The sequence below is a fragment of the Cibotium barometz genome, chromosome 5 (assembly GCF_041138505.1).
Source record: "Cibotium barometz isolate CiBa-2024 chromosome 5, ASM4113850v1, whole genome shotgun sequence".
NCBI lineage: Eukaryota > Viridiplantae > Streptophyta > Polypodiopsida > Cyatheales > Cibotiaceae > Cibotium > Cibotium barometz.
The window spans coordinates 13,860,454-13,873,130 of record NC_141050.1 but is presented as its reverse complement, the minus strand read 5'-3'; the positions used below and the strand labels follow the sequence as shown (position 1 = coordinate 13,873,130).

Genomic DNA, 12,677 nt, shown 5'->3' with positions numbered 1-12,677 from the left:
TCCAGCCAGAGCAGATTGTTTTTCACAAGGAGAGAAAGCTACCACATGGGAAGCTTTCCAGGAGATATCTTGTAAAATTTAAAAATTATTTGCCAATTGATGCAAAGTAGGTAGACGAGGATTATTTTGTTGACTATCCTCAGCTTTTGCAGGCATATCTTGAGGCTTTTCAGTTGAGGACAACTGTTTAGAAGACTGGGGGGATGTCACCATTTGGTCCATCTCCATGTCTGGAGCCACTCTTCTGGGATTGTTACTCCATAGAGCGGCCAGATTTGTGCCATGTTCACATGGGGCCAGGCCGGTGTCCCATGTGAAAGGGCCAATCTTTTGGTGTCACATGGATGGGAGCCAAATTCGTGCCACCCGCGAATAAACAGTACTGCATCACATGGACGGGAACCAATTTTGTGCCACCCGTGTGTATCCTACTTCGTGCTGTATGGATGGGAGCCTATTGGTGCCACCCATGTATGGCCAGGATGGCATCTTACCTATGGGATTGTCACTCCATAGGAAGACCATGACATACATTCATATTTCTATCGCACCAGTTTTGTACCCGACAGGAAGTTTTTGTACAAGTTTCATGAAAGGGAGATTTCATCCATTACATGTGCACATGCATTTATGATTGCATGCATAAACTTGTTTTCGCATGACTTGTTTGCATGTGTTTGCATGTTTTGCCGTGTGCCAGTACACTGGACAGGGACGCCCCCCAGTGTACCGTGGGAGCGCTGCTTGCTGACACATTGGTGTGGCATGTGAACAGGTGGTAAGTATTGTTTTTTTGGCCTTTTTCTAATGTAAAATCTATAAAGTAATCCAAGCCTTAATATTTATAAGGTTGGGTTTTCACACATTTAAATAATGGCCGGATAATTTTTAATGTGGGTGCCGATGGACTAATCATTAATTAAGGTTTAATAATACTTAAAACAAGTATTGCATGGGTAACTTCTCTTTCCCCACACGGAAGATATGGAGGGAGAATGGTTGATGAAAAGTAGGCGACTACAAGAGCTGATTTTTGGGAAGTTTTGATTACACCCGCCTACTGTACACCTGTTGTACCTACCTGCAAAACAGTACCCGATTGTTGTACGCCTGTTGTACCTGCCTGCAAATAGTACCCGACTATTGTATGCCTACTGTACCTACCTGCAAACAATACCCAACTACTTTATGTGTGTTGTACCTGCCATGTACACGCCTGCAGCTACTGTACCCGCCTGCTGTACAACACCTGACTGTTGTACTTGCCCTGTACCCGATTTGTTGCTGTTGTACCAAGCCTATACTTGTTGTACCAAGCCTGTACTTGCTATACCAAGCATGTACTTACTGTACCAGGTAGACCTGACTGCGTGGTAAAAGGAATGCATCTCCATTGACTCTTGCTACAAGCTATACCAGGTGCCTTGTATTTCTTATTTGTGTAAGACTAAAATTTACTACATTAAGTTCAAAGATTTCTTTAAGTTTTGTGCAGTGCAGGAACAAAACATGTTTATGCTAACCATACTCAGGAAACTTTCCTAGTTTGGTTTGTTTTTCCCTGAGTGGTAGTGCTAACCGCGCCCTCAAAATTCTGAGAGCCAGTGAAGGTTAGAAACACTAGGGAGTCCGGGAGCAAAGCTTATCTGGGAGAACCAGGCAATGTTCCCTCCACGGTGTACCCCTTTGTCTGTGCTAGTACAAGCGTGCCTATTGGAGCACAGTCCCGAAAGACCACTGAAAGGCAGGTGTGCACCCAGTGAAGGTGGGAGTGTGCCTGTGACTCCAGACTTCATCGACAAGTACCCAATTGTTTGAGATGTATTCACTCCATGTGAGGAGAAATCTGGCCTATTGGCCCATAACACTTGTACATATAAATACTCCAAGAAATACAAATGCATTGAGGGGAGAGCCTGCCATTTCCGGCCCTAGTGTTGGTGTCAAGTGTTCTTGGTGGTGGTGGTGTGACAGGTCATTTACAATTTTAATGTTGTTAATAATGTCCATTGTTAGAATTAGTTAAGTGATCTAAAAATGTGTATTTTGTCTTTCGATTTGCAGGCCTCCTATAGGGAGCGGTTACACACACCCAGGGTAGAAGTCCCATGGGGCTGGTCGGTGTCAGTAAAACCCGAGGGATTGGCAGCCTTGAGAGTCAGATGCCATTTGGGGCATACTGAGTAAGGCTCTTAGGAAAACGGTTCCAAGGGGGTGGAGCAAGGATGCCATGATCAAGGAAGGAGACCATTGTAGTGTTCACGGACAAGGCATGAAGGCAAGGGGACAAAGTGGAAACAGATGCAAAGATCTCAAACCTAGATCTGGAGTGGAGTGAGAGACATGGCAAGGTTTTCATCGAAAAGTTTGCCAGGGAGGAGACAAAGGGATGATGACAGTCATCCAAGGTCATGGGTTGGAATCCTTTCATCAAGTTTAGCAAGAGGGGATGTCATGTGCACAAATGGACATGGCTGTTTTCCACGCTAATCCCTGATTAGGCAGCAGATAAACAGTAGGTTTACGACACTAGCAAGGCTCAGGAGCATGTAGAAGAATCCCTATGAGGTCAGGACAACAGTCGGCATTGTAGACAGGAGCATGCAGATGAAGTCGGGATTTATCTTGTATTTTGTGTGTTTTTGTCCTTGCTTCTGGCTGACAGCAGATCAGCCAGTTGGTGGGCATGTAGAGAGCCTATAAAAAGGCTAGGCTAGATAGTAGAAGACCATTTGAGCGCCTCTTGGGGCAGGTCAAGAGTGAGGGCTTTTTAGGTCTAGATTTAACCTCTTTTGGAAGGCCAAGGGCCACAGATTTGTATAGTCCTATGCACAGCTTTACTTCCTATATAATATACTGAAAATACAATTCTCTCTCTCTCTTTCGGAATATAACTTCACATAGTACACATTAAAGGCAAAATTGTAAAATTAAATAGAAATCATGGAGAACAATGAGAGAAATAGAGGAGAAACATGGGGTGGATCATACTTTGGAGAAGATGGTAAGAAAATCTGAAAAAAGTCAAAACTTACAAGGAAAATTTTGCCATAAAACCTTGAGAGAGGAAACAGAAATAGAAATGACACCCTGAGAGACAGCAGTTCCACATTTTTAACTAGGAAACGACAGTTTCTTCTTATTATGCCACAATAACTTCTCCCGTAAGCATGACATAAGCTACAAACATCAACCAGTCTACTCTAATTGCCTCTATCAACACCCTCCCACAAAGCTCCCTCTTAGCCATTCACTCATGCTGCAGCCCAACAGAGATTCTCTTTACTGTCAGTGAAGTCACAACTAAGAAAGCACCAGAAGGCCCCCACCCAGAGAATGGATGGTACATTGAGGAACATAAGGCTCTACACCAAAAGAGGAATGAGTAACTCCATCATCATCATCCACAGGCCAGCGACACAGAGAGGGAATATAGACGTCCTGTTTGCCACAATAAACAAGATTTTGTTGCAAAAAGTGAGCAAGAATTGTTTGATATTCTCTATAGCAAAAACTCCAAAGATTGCGAGAGGGGGCGAGAAGAAGGGGGGGGGGGGGGGGGGGGGGCAGGGCGTGGGGGGTGGGTGGGGGAGGGGGGAGGTATGCAGGCAGAAAGAGGGGCCGCAGTCGGGAAGGGCGAGAAGGTGCGCAGGCGAAAGGTGGGGGTGCATGCAGGCAGCAGATGAGAGGTGGCAACGAAGGGGGGACGCATGCAGCACAGAAGTTCGCTGAGGGAGCTCGCAGCTCCACGCTCGCCCACAGGTTAGAGCATGGACTTGTTGATTGAAGATGCGGCTCCTAGCCGTGCTTTGTGATGAGTTTCACAGGTTTTTCCTTCAAAAATCTTTGCTGCAACATGCAACCGGTATGATCATGTAACGCACAACAAGACCTTCTTTATACCTTTATGTTAGTGAGCATGAAGTAATCCACTTTAATCGTATTCCCAGGAGATAGAGCTGAAAAGAGAGAATGTAGAGACGACACCATATTGGATCCCGCAAGCAAGACTATTTACTTTTATTGCTTTGGAGAACTTCTTTACAATGCAGAAAACTTACTGCAAACGGTTGACCAAGGATTGCCAAACGCAAGGATGATGTAGACCAAACGTCTGCTAAACCATCAAACAGGTTGTGAAGACATTGTGAAGCCACTTCAGAGAGCCTTATGCACACGCAATCTGCTGAGGGAGATGCAATACTCAAGGCTGAATGCTGAAGATAGCTTCGGACTACCTTGGATTGTAGCACAATGAAAAGGTTGAAGCAACCCGGCCTGCTTCAAATGTGGAACCTTCACTTTTTAGCAAACTTGGCATGCCTGGACGTATATTGGTAGACATCCTATTGGCAAACAGAATAGCCACTCTAGCTTCTCCAAGGTATTATTAATACCACGATGACCCCCAACAAGAGAATCATGGCCATCATCAAGTAGTGCCTATCTTTTCTACCTTAATACATAGCCAGTTTTAGTAGGACAACAATCCTTCTTGAACTATATAATGACCTAGTTCGAAACTGAGGGCCAAATTGTATGGAGTCCAAAATTCTACAGAATTTTCATTTGATGCTTTCATATTATCCAAATCTTTGCCTTGATTTTCTAACATAGTGGACCCCTGCAATGTCTGAATGGTGGACATTAGACTAAGAGCATCAGCAACACGGTTATTCTTGCCAGGGACATACTCAATCATACCTCCAAACGGTTGGAAGATTTAACTCCACCCAGCTTACCTATCACTCCATTGGGCACTAGGCATAGTCTGCAACCATTAAAGTGTCGAATGATCCGTCTTCACTGTGAATTCCCACCCATAAAAGAAAGGTTTCCAATGCTTGAGAGTTGTGATCACCCCTTATAGCTCCTTGTCATACAGTGAATAATTTTTCGTCATTCAGCTTGCGACTGTAAAATAAGCCACTCGTATGCCCTCTTGCTATAAAACAGCACAGATGGCAAGATAGCTAGCGTCAGTGATAACCTCAAATGGGCCGTCCCATGATGCCAACTTAAGAATAGGTGCTTCTAAGGCCACTTTCTTCAATGCATGGAAGGCCTCAAGAGACTTGTCTGTAATGGACACTTTTAGACGACGTGTCTTCACGCCCTTGAGCACATCTGTGAGGTGCCTCAAGGTCAAGAAAGTTGTCCATATGGGTGTTGTAGGCCTAGCAAAGACCCAAAAATGATCTGATCTCTTGAGCAACCTTGAAAACATCCAATCCAATTTAGCCTGCACCTTTTCACGAACAACACGAATATCAGAAGCATTGATCGCGTATCCCGGATAATGGACCTCTGATAGGCCAAATGCACTCTTCTTTCATTGGTGACTAGTCTAGTGCTCATTGTCCCGCAAAAGTTGCAAGACCCTCTCCACATCCCGCTCATGCTGCTCTGCAATGGCAAAAAAGATCAATAAATCAACCAAGAAGATGAATACACACTTTTCAATCAGCTCTATGAATACCAAAGACATCATTTTATTGAATGCCATTGGTGCATTGGTAAGATAGAACGACATCACCACGAACTCATAATGGCCACGTTTGGTCCGAAAAGCTGTCTTTCGAATGTAAACCATACAAATCCAAACCTTATGGTAACCACTCTTGAGGTCTATTTTTGAAAAATACTTAGCACCATCGAGACACTCCTAAATGTACTCGATCTTGAGTATTGGGAACTTTTTTTGATGGTGGTGAGATTATTCAATGTCCTATAGTCCACACATAAACATATTGTCTCGTCTTTCTTTTGCAAGAATAAGATGTGCAACGAATTGCGAGGATAATGGGCAGATAAAACCAACCTGCAGTAATTGAGATAACTACTACTCTAGTTCGCCCTCCAGTGCCTTAGATAGGCAGTAGGAAACTTACTGAGTGGCTCAATCGCAGGGACCACTCAATGCCATGATCCTCCTCAAAACAATGGGTGGGAGTTCGTCCATCAACATGATGTCTTCGAACCGTGAAAGACCTACCAACTTTTTCTCCAAGGGTGCTACTGGTTAAACAGCAAACACTTGGGTGCAGACATAAATCAGCACACTCTCAGCTTCTTTTTTGATTGCTCGATGGACATAGGACATAAATCTCCCCACAAATACTGTCGGCTCAAGTAAACCGTCAACAATGGTAAGGTGTCCTACCGCCAATCAAGAAAAGACGCATGCTCTCGGAACCACTGGATGCCGAAAATCATGTCACACCCCAAAAGTGGTGAAACAATGAAATCTCATTGAAATGTGGCCTTTTGAACCTAAAACTCAAACTATTGAGCTTTGTAAATAATGTGTGAGGAAAGCAGGTGTGAACCCATCCACAACCAGATGGTGTGACACCAAGGTACGGCCCATCTTAGTAGCCAACTGTGGAGAGTTGACATCCTCAGAGCTGCCCATGTCGAAAAGGATAATGAACTGATGGCTCTTCGTTGTCTCATAGGCACGGATTAGAGCTTTTGTCTGCCCCTTAGCCTTGCCCTCTTGCTTATCGTCAAATACCGCTGGAGGTACTAGATTCAAAAAGAGCAATAGCTAAACAGCATTCGCATTCGAGGGTGGAGGGGTGGGGGTAGCTTCGGTGGTGGACACTATAGAGGACGATGCTTTGGTGGCTTTCTCAACCTGCCACTTGGTGCAATCCTTCTTACCATGGCCTACTTGATGGCAAAAGAAACAACAATTTTTTGGTTGTACGGTGATGGAGGAACTAGGACCAGGTGCCAGCTTGGAAAGTGTGGCCATCAGCCTGGCCTATAAGGTTGCCAGTAACTGCTAATGTTGGAGTTGCATGGCTTCTCAATCGAGCTTATGTTCATACTCCAACACCACGCGTTCAGCCTAGCATCTGGTCTTCAACATTCCTCTGATTGGCTTTCTCTATCTTTCAATCTCCTCGGCAACTTCCCGTCGTCTTTGCTGCTCCATGAGAAGAAGCATGTATTCAAAATTTTGAGAACCCTGCTCTATAATGCTTTTTTGCTTCTTTCACCTGCTGTATTTGTAACTTTAGTAGCCTCTTTTATTCAATCAGCTCTTAAAAGGAAAATGTTGGTGCTTTGTCTTCGTGGACACTTTCTTCTGCAGTGGTGTCCTCGTGGACACTTTCTTTTGCGGTGATGCCTTCTTTGAAGCTTCTTTCTTCTTCTCTTGACATGGTGACTAGCTAGGTAGTTTTGCTTGACCCATAGTCACCAGAAACGAGAAACGGGAACGGAAACGTTCCGAGGAATGGAAACGGGGAAAGGAGTTTTTAGGGGTGGAAACGGCTGTTTCCTATGACACTATGACTTGGAAAACGAGAAACGGCCATGGAAACGGATGGGGTCCTAAAACAGAGAAACGTGCTTCTAGGGACTGAAACAGCCGTTTCCTCTGACTATGGCCTGACCTCAGTTTTACCATTCACGGAATGCGCTCATCGTAGGTAGTCAAGCTAGGTCACAACCAGAAGCCCTGATACCAATGTAACATGCAACCATTATGATCCTGTAATGCACAACAAGACGACCTTTATGTTTTTATGTTAGTGAGCATGAAGCAATCCACTTTAATCTTTATCCACCGGAGATAGAGCTGAAGAGAGAGATAATGTAGAGACGACACCAGATTGGGTCGTCCCAATTTACCCACTTAAGGGCCCCCTCCTGCAAGTAGGAGTATTTGCTTTTATTGCTTTGCAGAACTTCTTTACAATGCAGAAAACTTACTGAAGACAATTGGCTGAGAATTGCCAAACACAAGGATGATGTACACCAAACGTATGTTGAACCATCAAACGGGTTGAAGACACTATGAAGCCACTTTGGAGAGCTTTTTGTGCACACCCAGATCTCCTGAGAGAGATGCAATACTAAAGGCTGAATGCTGAAGATAGCTTTGGACTGTCTTGGTCTGTAGCACAATGGAGTGCTGGGCTGAATTGATGTATGCACAAGTCCAAAGACTCAAGCACACATATACTTCTACAATGGTTTACTGCTGAATCTATAAAAGAATGAGATGATTTAGGCAAACTTCTTATATATGACGATTCGCTGCTGGTCAGTCATCTAGATTCTACACTGTTGTCGGCTTGTTAAAATGCTCACAACTGCTGCCATTAGCATTAAATGCTATATATTCATAAGGTCAGAAAAATCTTAACTTACGAATTGAGAGATTTGAGAAAGAAATAACAGTGAAGAAGGACAAAGACAAAAACAAAGCATTTGAAAGATCAAAAATAAATAAACTAACAAACCTAGCTACTAAGGAGAGGAAATCAAAACATAATATCAAACGAAGACTTTTAATTAAGACATTAACCCAAAAAAAAAACAACCAAAAACAAAACAAAATAGCAAAACAGAGAACTGTAAACTCTAGACCTAAAGCACTAAGAGCTAGAACCAAACATTAAGCTAAACTTTAAAAAAGACTTCGACTCAAAAGTGCAACCATTTAACTCCAATGTCTGTCCGAACATGAGGTGTAGGTTCATCAACTCTATCATGCATAGCGTGGATAGTATAGCATTAAATGCTACGCTTTCAAGTAATCATTTCACACGCGTACTGTCCTGGCTGCTGGCCCACTAGCTGTCCCAGCCATTGTAAGGCTGCCAACTGGGTGTAGGACTCTTGTATGCCCCTTTTGGTATGGCCCATGGTAGCCCACAAGCAAGGCTCATAGGCTGGCCATAGGGCTAGCCTAGAGCCTTGAATCCCTTTGCTAAACAACTTCGACATGCTTCTATATGCTTGCTATGCTAGGATAACTTACACGAACTAACTGTTCTCCAAGTGGGTTAAGTGACAGACTGACACCTAAGGCTTGGGACAACCTACGTAAGCTCATGCCTAACATGTGCCTGGACTGGGTTCACACTGGGGTCATGGCATACAACAAATAATCCTAAAAAATGTACCGACTCTGATGATGAGCCAATGTGTCATATGGCACCTCAGTGCATGGGTGCATGTGACATTTGCAATCTTGGCCAATGGTTTTGATGGAGAATCATTGAAGTCGCCTCATGAACGAAAGCATCCAAACATGACCTCCACGTAAATTGAGCCTATGCTTCACCCTTCAACATAGTGAGGTTGTAGTCAAGGTACAGTACGTAGTCTTGATCTTTCACAAAGCCAAATGAGATACCCTTCTAGGTCAAGAAGTTTGCTATTATAAGACATCCATGGAAAAGATACCTTTTGTGGCCAATGCTCATAGCTTACATATCAGCCCTGACACATGAAAATATCTGAAGTGCTTTGAGCTCTAGCAGACGTGCTCCTAAATCCCAGTATCAATTAGGGTCTATGTCCATCAATGTCTACAAGGTTTTTCAAAAGGAAACCCTCCAGCAGGACTGCTCACTCCAACACTAAAGATACTCAGAGGAGGTAAAAGAAAAAGTGGTATTCATCTAGGAACTGCACCAACAGCCATCTCCATGAGTCTGTACCAGCATCAGACAAATTAGCATCGGAGAGAAGTGCCCATTCCCCCCCCCCCCCCCCCCCCCCAAAAAAAGAAAAACAAAACCACCAGAAGCAGCAGCCTTAACTTCCCATAAAGCAGACAATAGTTGTTCTTACTCCTGTGACTCCTCCCTGTTAAGTGGTCCAGGAAGAGAGTGAAGGGCAGCAAGCCATAGTGGACCTAAGTAAAGCTGTCATAGACACATCCACATTGATATACAGAATAACAGAAGCAAGACCGGACACAAAAGAACATCCTTCTAAAAGCATCTTACGAGGTCCAAAAAGAAAAGCAAAAACACACACATACCTCTGGAGCCATCCAATAAGGGCTGCCCTTGAAAGATAAAGGAACTCCTTGCTCCTTTATCTGCATCAGATTTTCAACAACAAGGTTCAAATCAAAACTCTGGACTCCTTAAAGCATCATTAAGCAGTTACACAAACAGTCATAACCCTAACACCCCACTGAGATCAAAGCATTACACGGACCCCCTCAGAATTGAAAAGCCAATGCTTGGACTTTAAAAACTTTTATGTCGAGTACATTTTTATCGACCCTTGTAAAGAATAAATTGGAGCCAACAGGACGCACAATCTGTACACAGCTCTCTGTGGTGTCTCTTCTACTATATTGCGTCACCTGCCCGGGCTGGTTCTGGGCTGCCCGCAGGCTGTAAATAGCCCTCCAGATGCTATTCAAACCTACACAAAGCCTGCCCAACTCTTTTATGCTTAATTCCAAGCTGCCATTGTTGTCCATTTTTCTCACATTGTTCCTGACCTGCACATTATCATGTAGGCCTTTGGCTTTTTTTGGCACTCGTATCTCCCACACAAGAAAAGTTATAAACATGCAACCCCAGGTTATTTTACAAACATGAGAGTTAAGGAGGTTCTTTCTGTGAAGGAACTGCAGACAGCTCTTTACCCAAATCCATTCACACATCTTTAGGAAAACGGGAGGTGTTCCAAGCCCAGCGTAAGGCCCATTTTTTGCAAAAAAGTGAGGTGTCCAGAGGCCAGCTGTAAACCAAGTGTAAGGCCCTTATCAGATATGCACAATCTTGTTCTCACGGCAAGCATTGGGAAAGGGCTTTAACCCCACTGCATGGAGCAGAAGAATTGCTTGCACCGGCTCCAATGCACCCTGATTCCATTGGCCATTTTGTGTAAATGAGCATAGAAACAGAACCACAGCGTGACGTGCTCAAAAACATCGTTTTACAATCACAACAAGCAGTAAACCAGATGTTGCTAAGCTTATCCAACAATACCGCAAGGCAGGTGTTACTGAGTGTATCCAATACATTGTCATAATCTATACCAAAAAATTCGGAGACTGTATGTTGCATGCTACTCAAACCTAGCCATAGAAAGGAGGCCTTGCAATGAAACTTACGTGTTTTGCCATCCCAAAGTCAGCCAATTTTACTGTCCCGTCTTGATCCACGAGTATATTTGCCCCCTTGATGTCCCTTAGATCATAAGAAAAATATAAAAGATTCAGGATGATTGTTGCTCCAAACCAAAACAGTGAACAGTAACATGTAAGCTCCAAGATAATCCACAAAGCCAAAAGAAGATCCCCTGTTTGAACATTTTCTTTTCCTCCGTCCAGCACCCACAGCTCAAAGTTCCACATGCACAAGACACTCTACTAGGTTTCAATGGCCAGGACAGCCTGTCCCCCACCGAGTATTTGCTTTACTGATACAAAAATGGAAATACAAGGGCTGATGTCACTTAAAACCTAACTTGTGCTCTCACAATTACCAAACCGTGAACATGTGAAAGATTCCCAAGCTACATCCAGTTCCATTCATTCCATCCGGCTACTACTGTCTATCTGCTTCCCTCCATTGTCGCAAGACTCCTTCTGTTGGGTTCCATCCATCCATCTCCAAAATACTCCTGTTTTCCGTCCACTGGGCTGCTCTGTGTTATGTGCTCTGTGCTCTGTGCTGCTGCACTTGCTAATGAAAAAGGGAAGCAAGAATGAGATATGATAAACTAGGGAGCTGGGCTGCCTTTTTTTATAGGCTGAATTCGTCCCCATCATGCTGTTGGCCAGTCGACCTGCTGGTCTTGGACTACAAATGGGGGAAATTACCCCATTTGGCCCCTTACTGTTAGAATTAGTGCATCTCAATGTATTTATGGGCTCTACCCATTTTGGGTATTTTATTCATTTACTCCTATTTTAGGGAGTCATGGAGCTGTCGGGACTCGGCCAGCTCCCACACCACACTATAAAAGGAGGCCTCCCATTGTGCACTTCATCACCCAGTCCCTTGCACATTGTTCAACATCTCTTGCTAGCTATTGCCATTGTAAAGCTGTTTGCTACTATAAAAGGTGATCTTGTCCACAGGCTCTCTCTACTCTCTCTCTTGTTCAGTTTATGCTTCCGCCTGTGCATTCTCCAACATGGTATCATTCGCTTAGGTTCAGGCTGCTCCATATTTCTGCAATCTGCTCACCATTTCATCATATGTGCCTTGCGCTTTCTTCCATAGCTTCTCCCGGCTGCTGATAGGTGATAACAGTTGCTGCATTTTCCTTGTATCCTGCTGCGTTTTCTGGTCCAGCCAGCCTCTTGCTGTCGGCCAGCCCTTTCTGGCTGTGTTTTGTTCTACAGAAGCAAGTTGAGGAGTTGTGGCTGCGTTTTCTGCTCTGGCATCAATTGGTGGTGAGTTTCTTGCATGTGGTGTTGCGAGACAAGTGGCTCTACATCTTCTTCTTCCTCCACGAGTCTTTGCCCTTCCGATAGGAGGTTCCCAGTGGTTCTAGGACTGTTTTGCTGTTGTCCAATCTCTTTCTCTACGGCTCTCCCCCCCCCCCCTTCCCCCCCCCCCCCCCCCCCAGTACGAACAAGGATGACAAGTTGAACGGACCCAACTATGCTCATTGGAAGCTGCAAATGCGGATCTGGTTCATCCACAAGGGTTTGTAGGATATTGTTCAGGGCAATGAGAAAAGCCTGAGTGTCCTTAGAACTCTAGGAGGAGGACTCTGGATCAAGAGGATGAATTCCTTGCGGAATTACAAGACTGGGAGAATCACGATTCGAAGGCACATTCAGTCATTCCGTGCTTGTGCGGACCATCATACAGGAGGTCTCACTTGCCGTGCAAACTCTCACCAGTGCTCATCAGGTATGGTCTAAATTGGAGGATCTCTTTGCTCGAGATTTG

The 12,677-nt window shown here is 44.3% G+C and overlaps 1 protein-coding gene across 2 annotated transcripts in view; it reads right to left on the bottom strand.

The window, feature by feature from the left end:
• LOC147638093 (mitogen-activated protein kinase kinase kinase YODA-like) overlaps window positions 1–12,677 on the bottom strand; it is a 38,111-nt gene that overhangs the window by 17,680 nt on the left and 7,754 nt on the right. For both annotated transcript variants that reach the window (XM_086797992.1, XM_086797991.1), the window contains exons 6-7: window positions 10,883–10,958; window positions 9,791–9,850 (exon numbers count right to left, since the gene is read on the bottom strand). In XM_086797992.1, coding sequence (XP_086654118.1) covers window positions 9,791–9,850; window positions 10,883–10,958 — 136 coding nt within the window. The remainder of the gene's footprint in view (window positions 1–9,790; window positions 9,851–10,882; window positions 10,959–12,677) is intronic.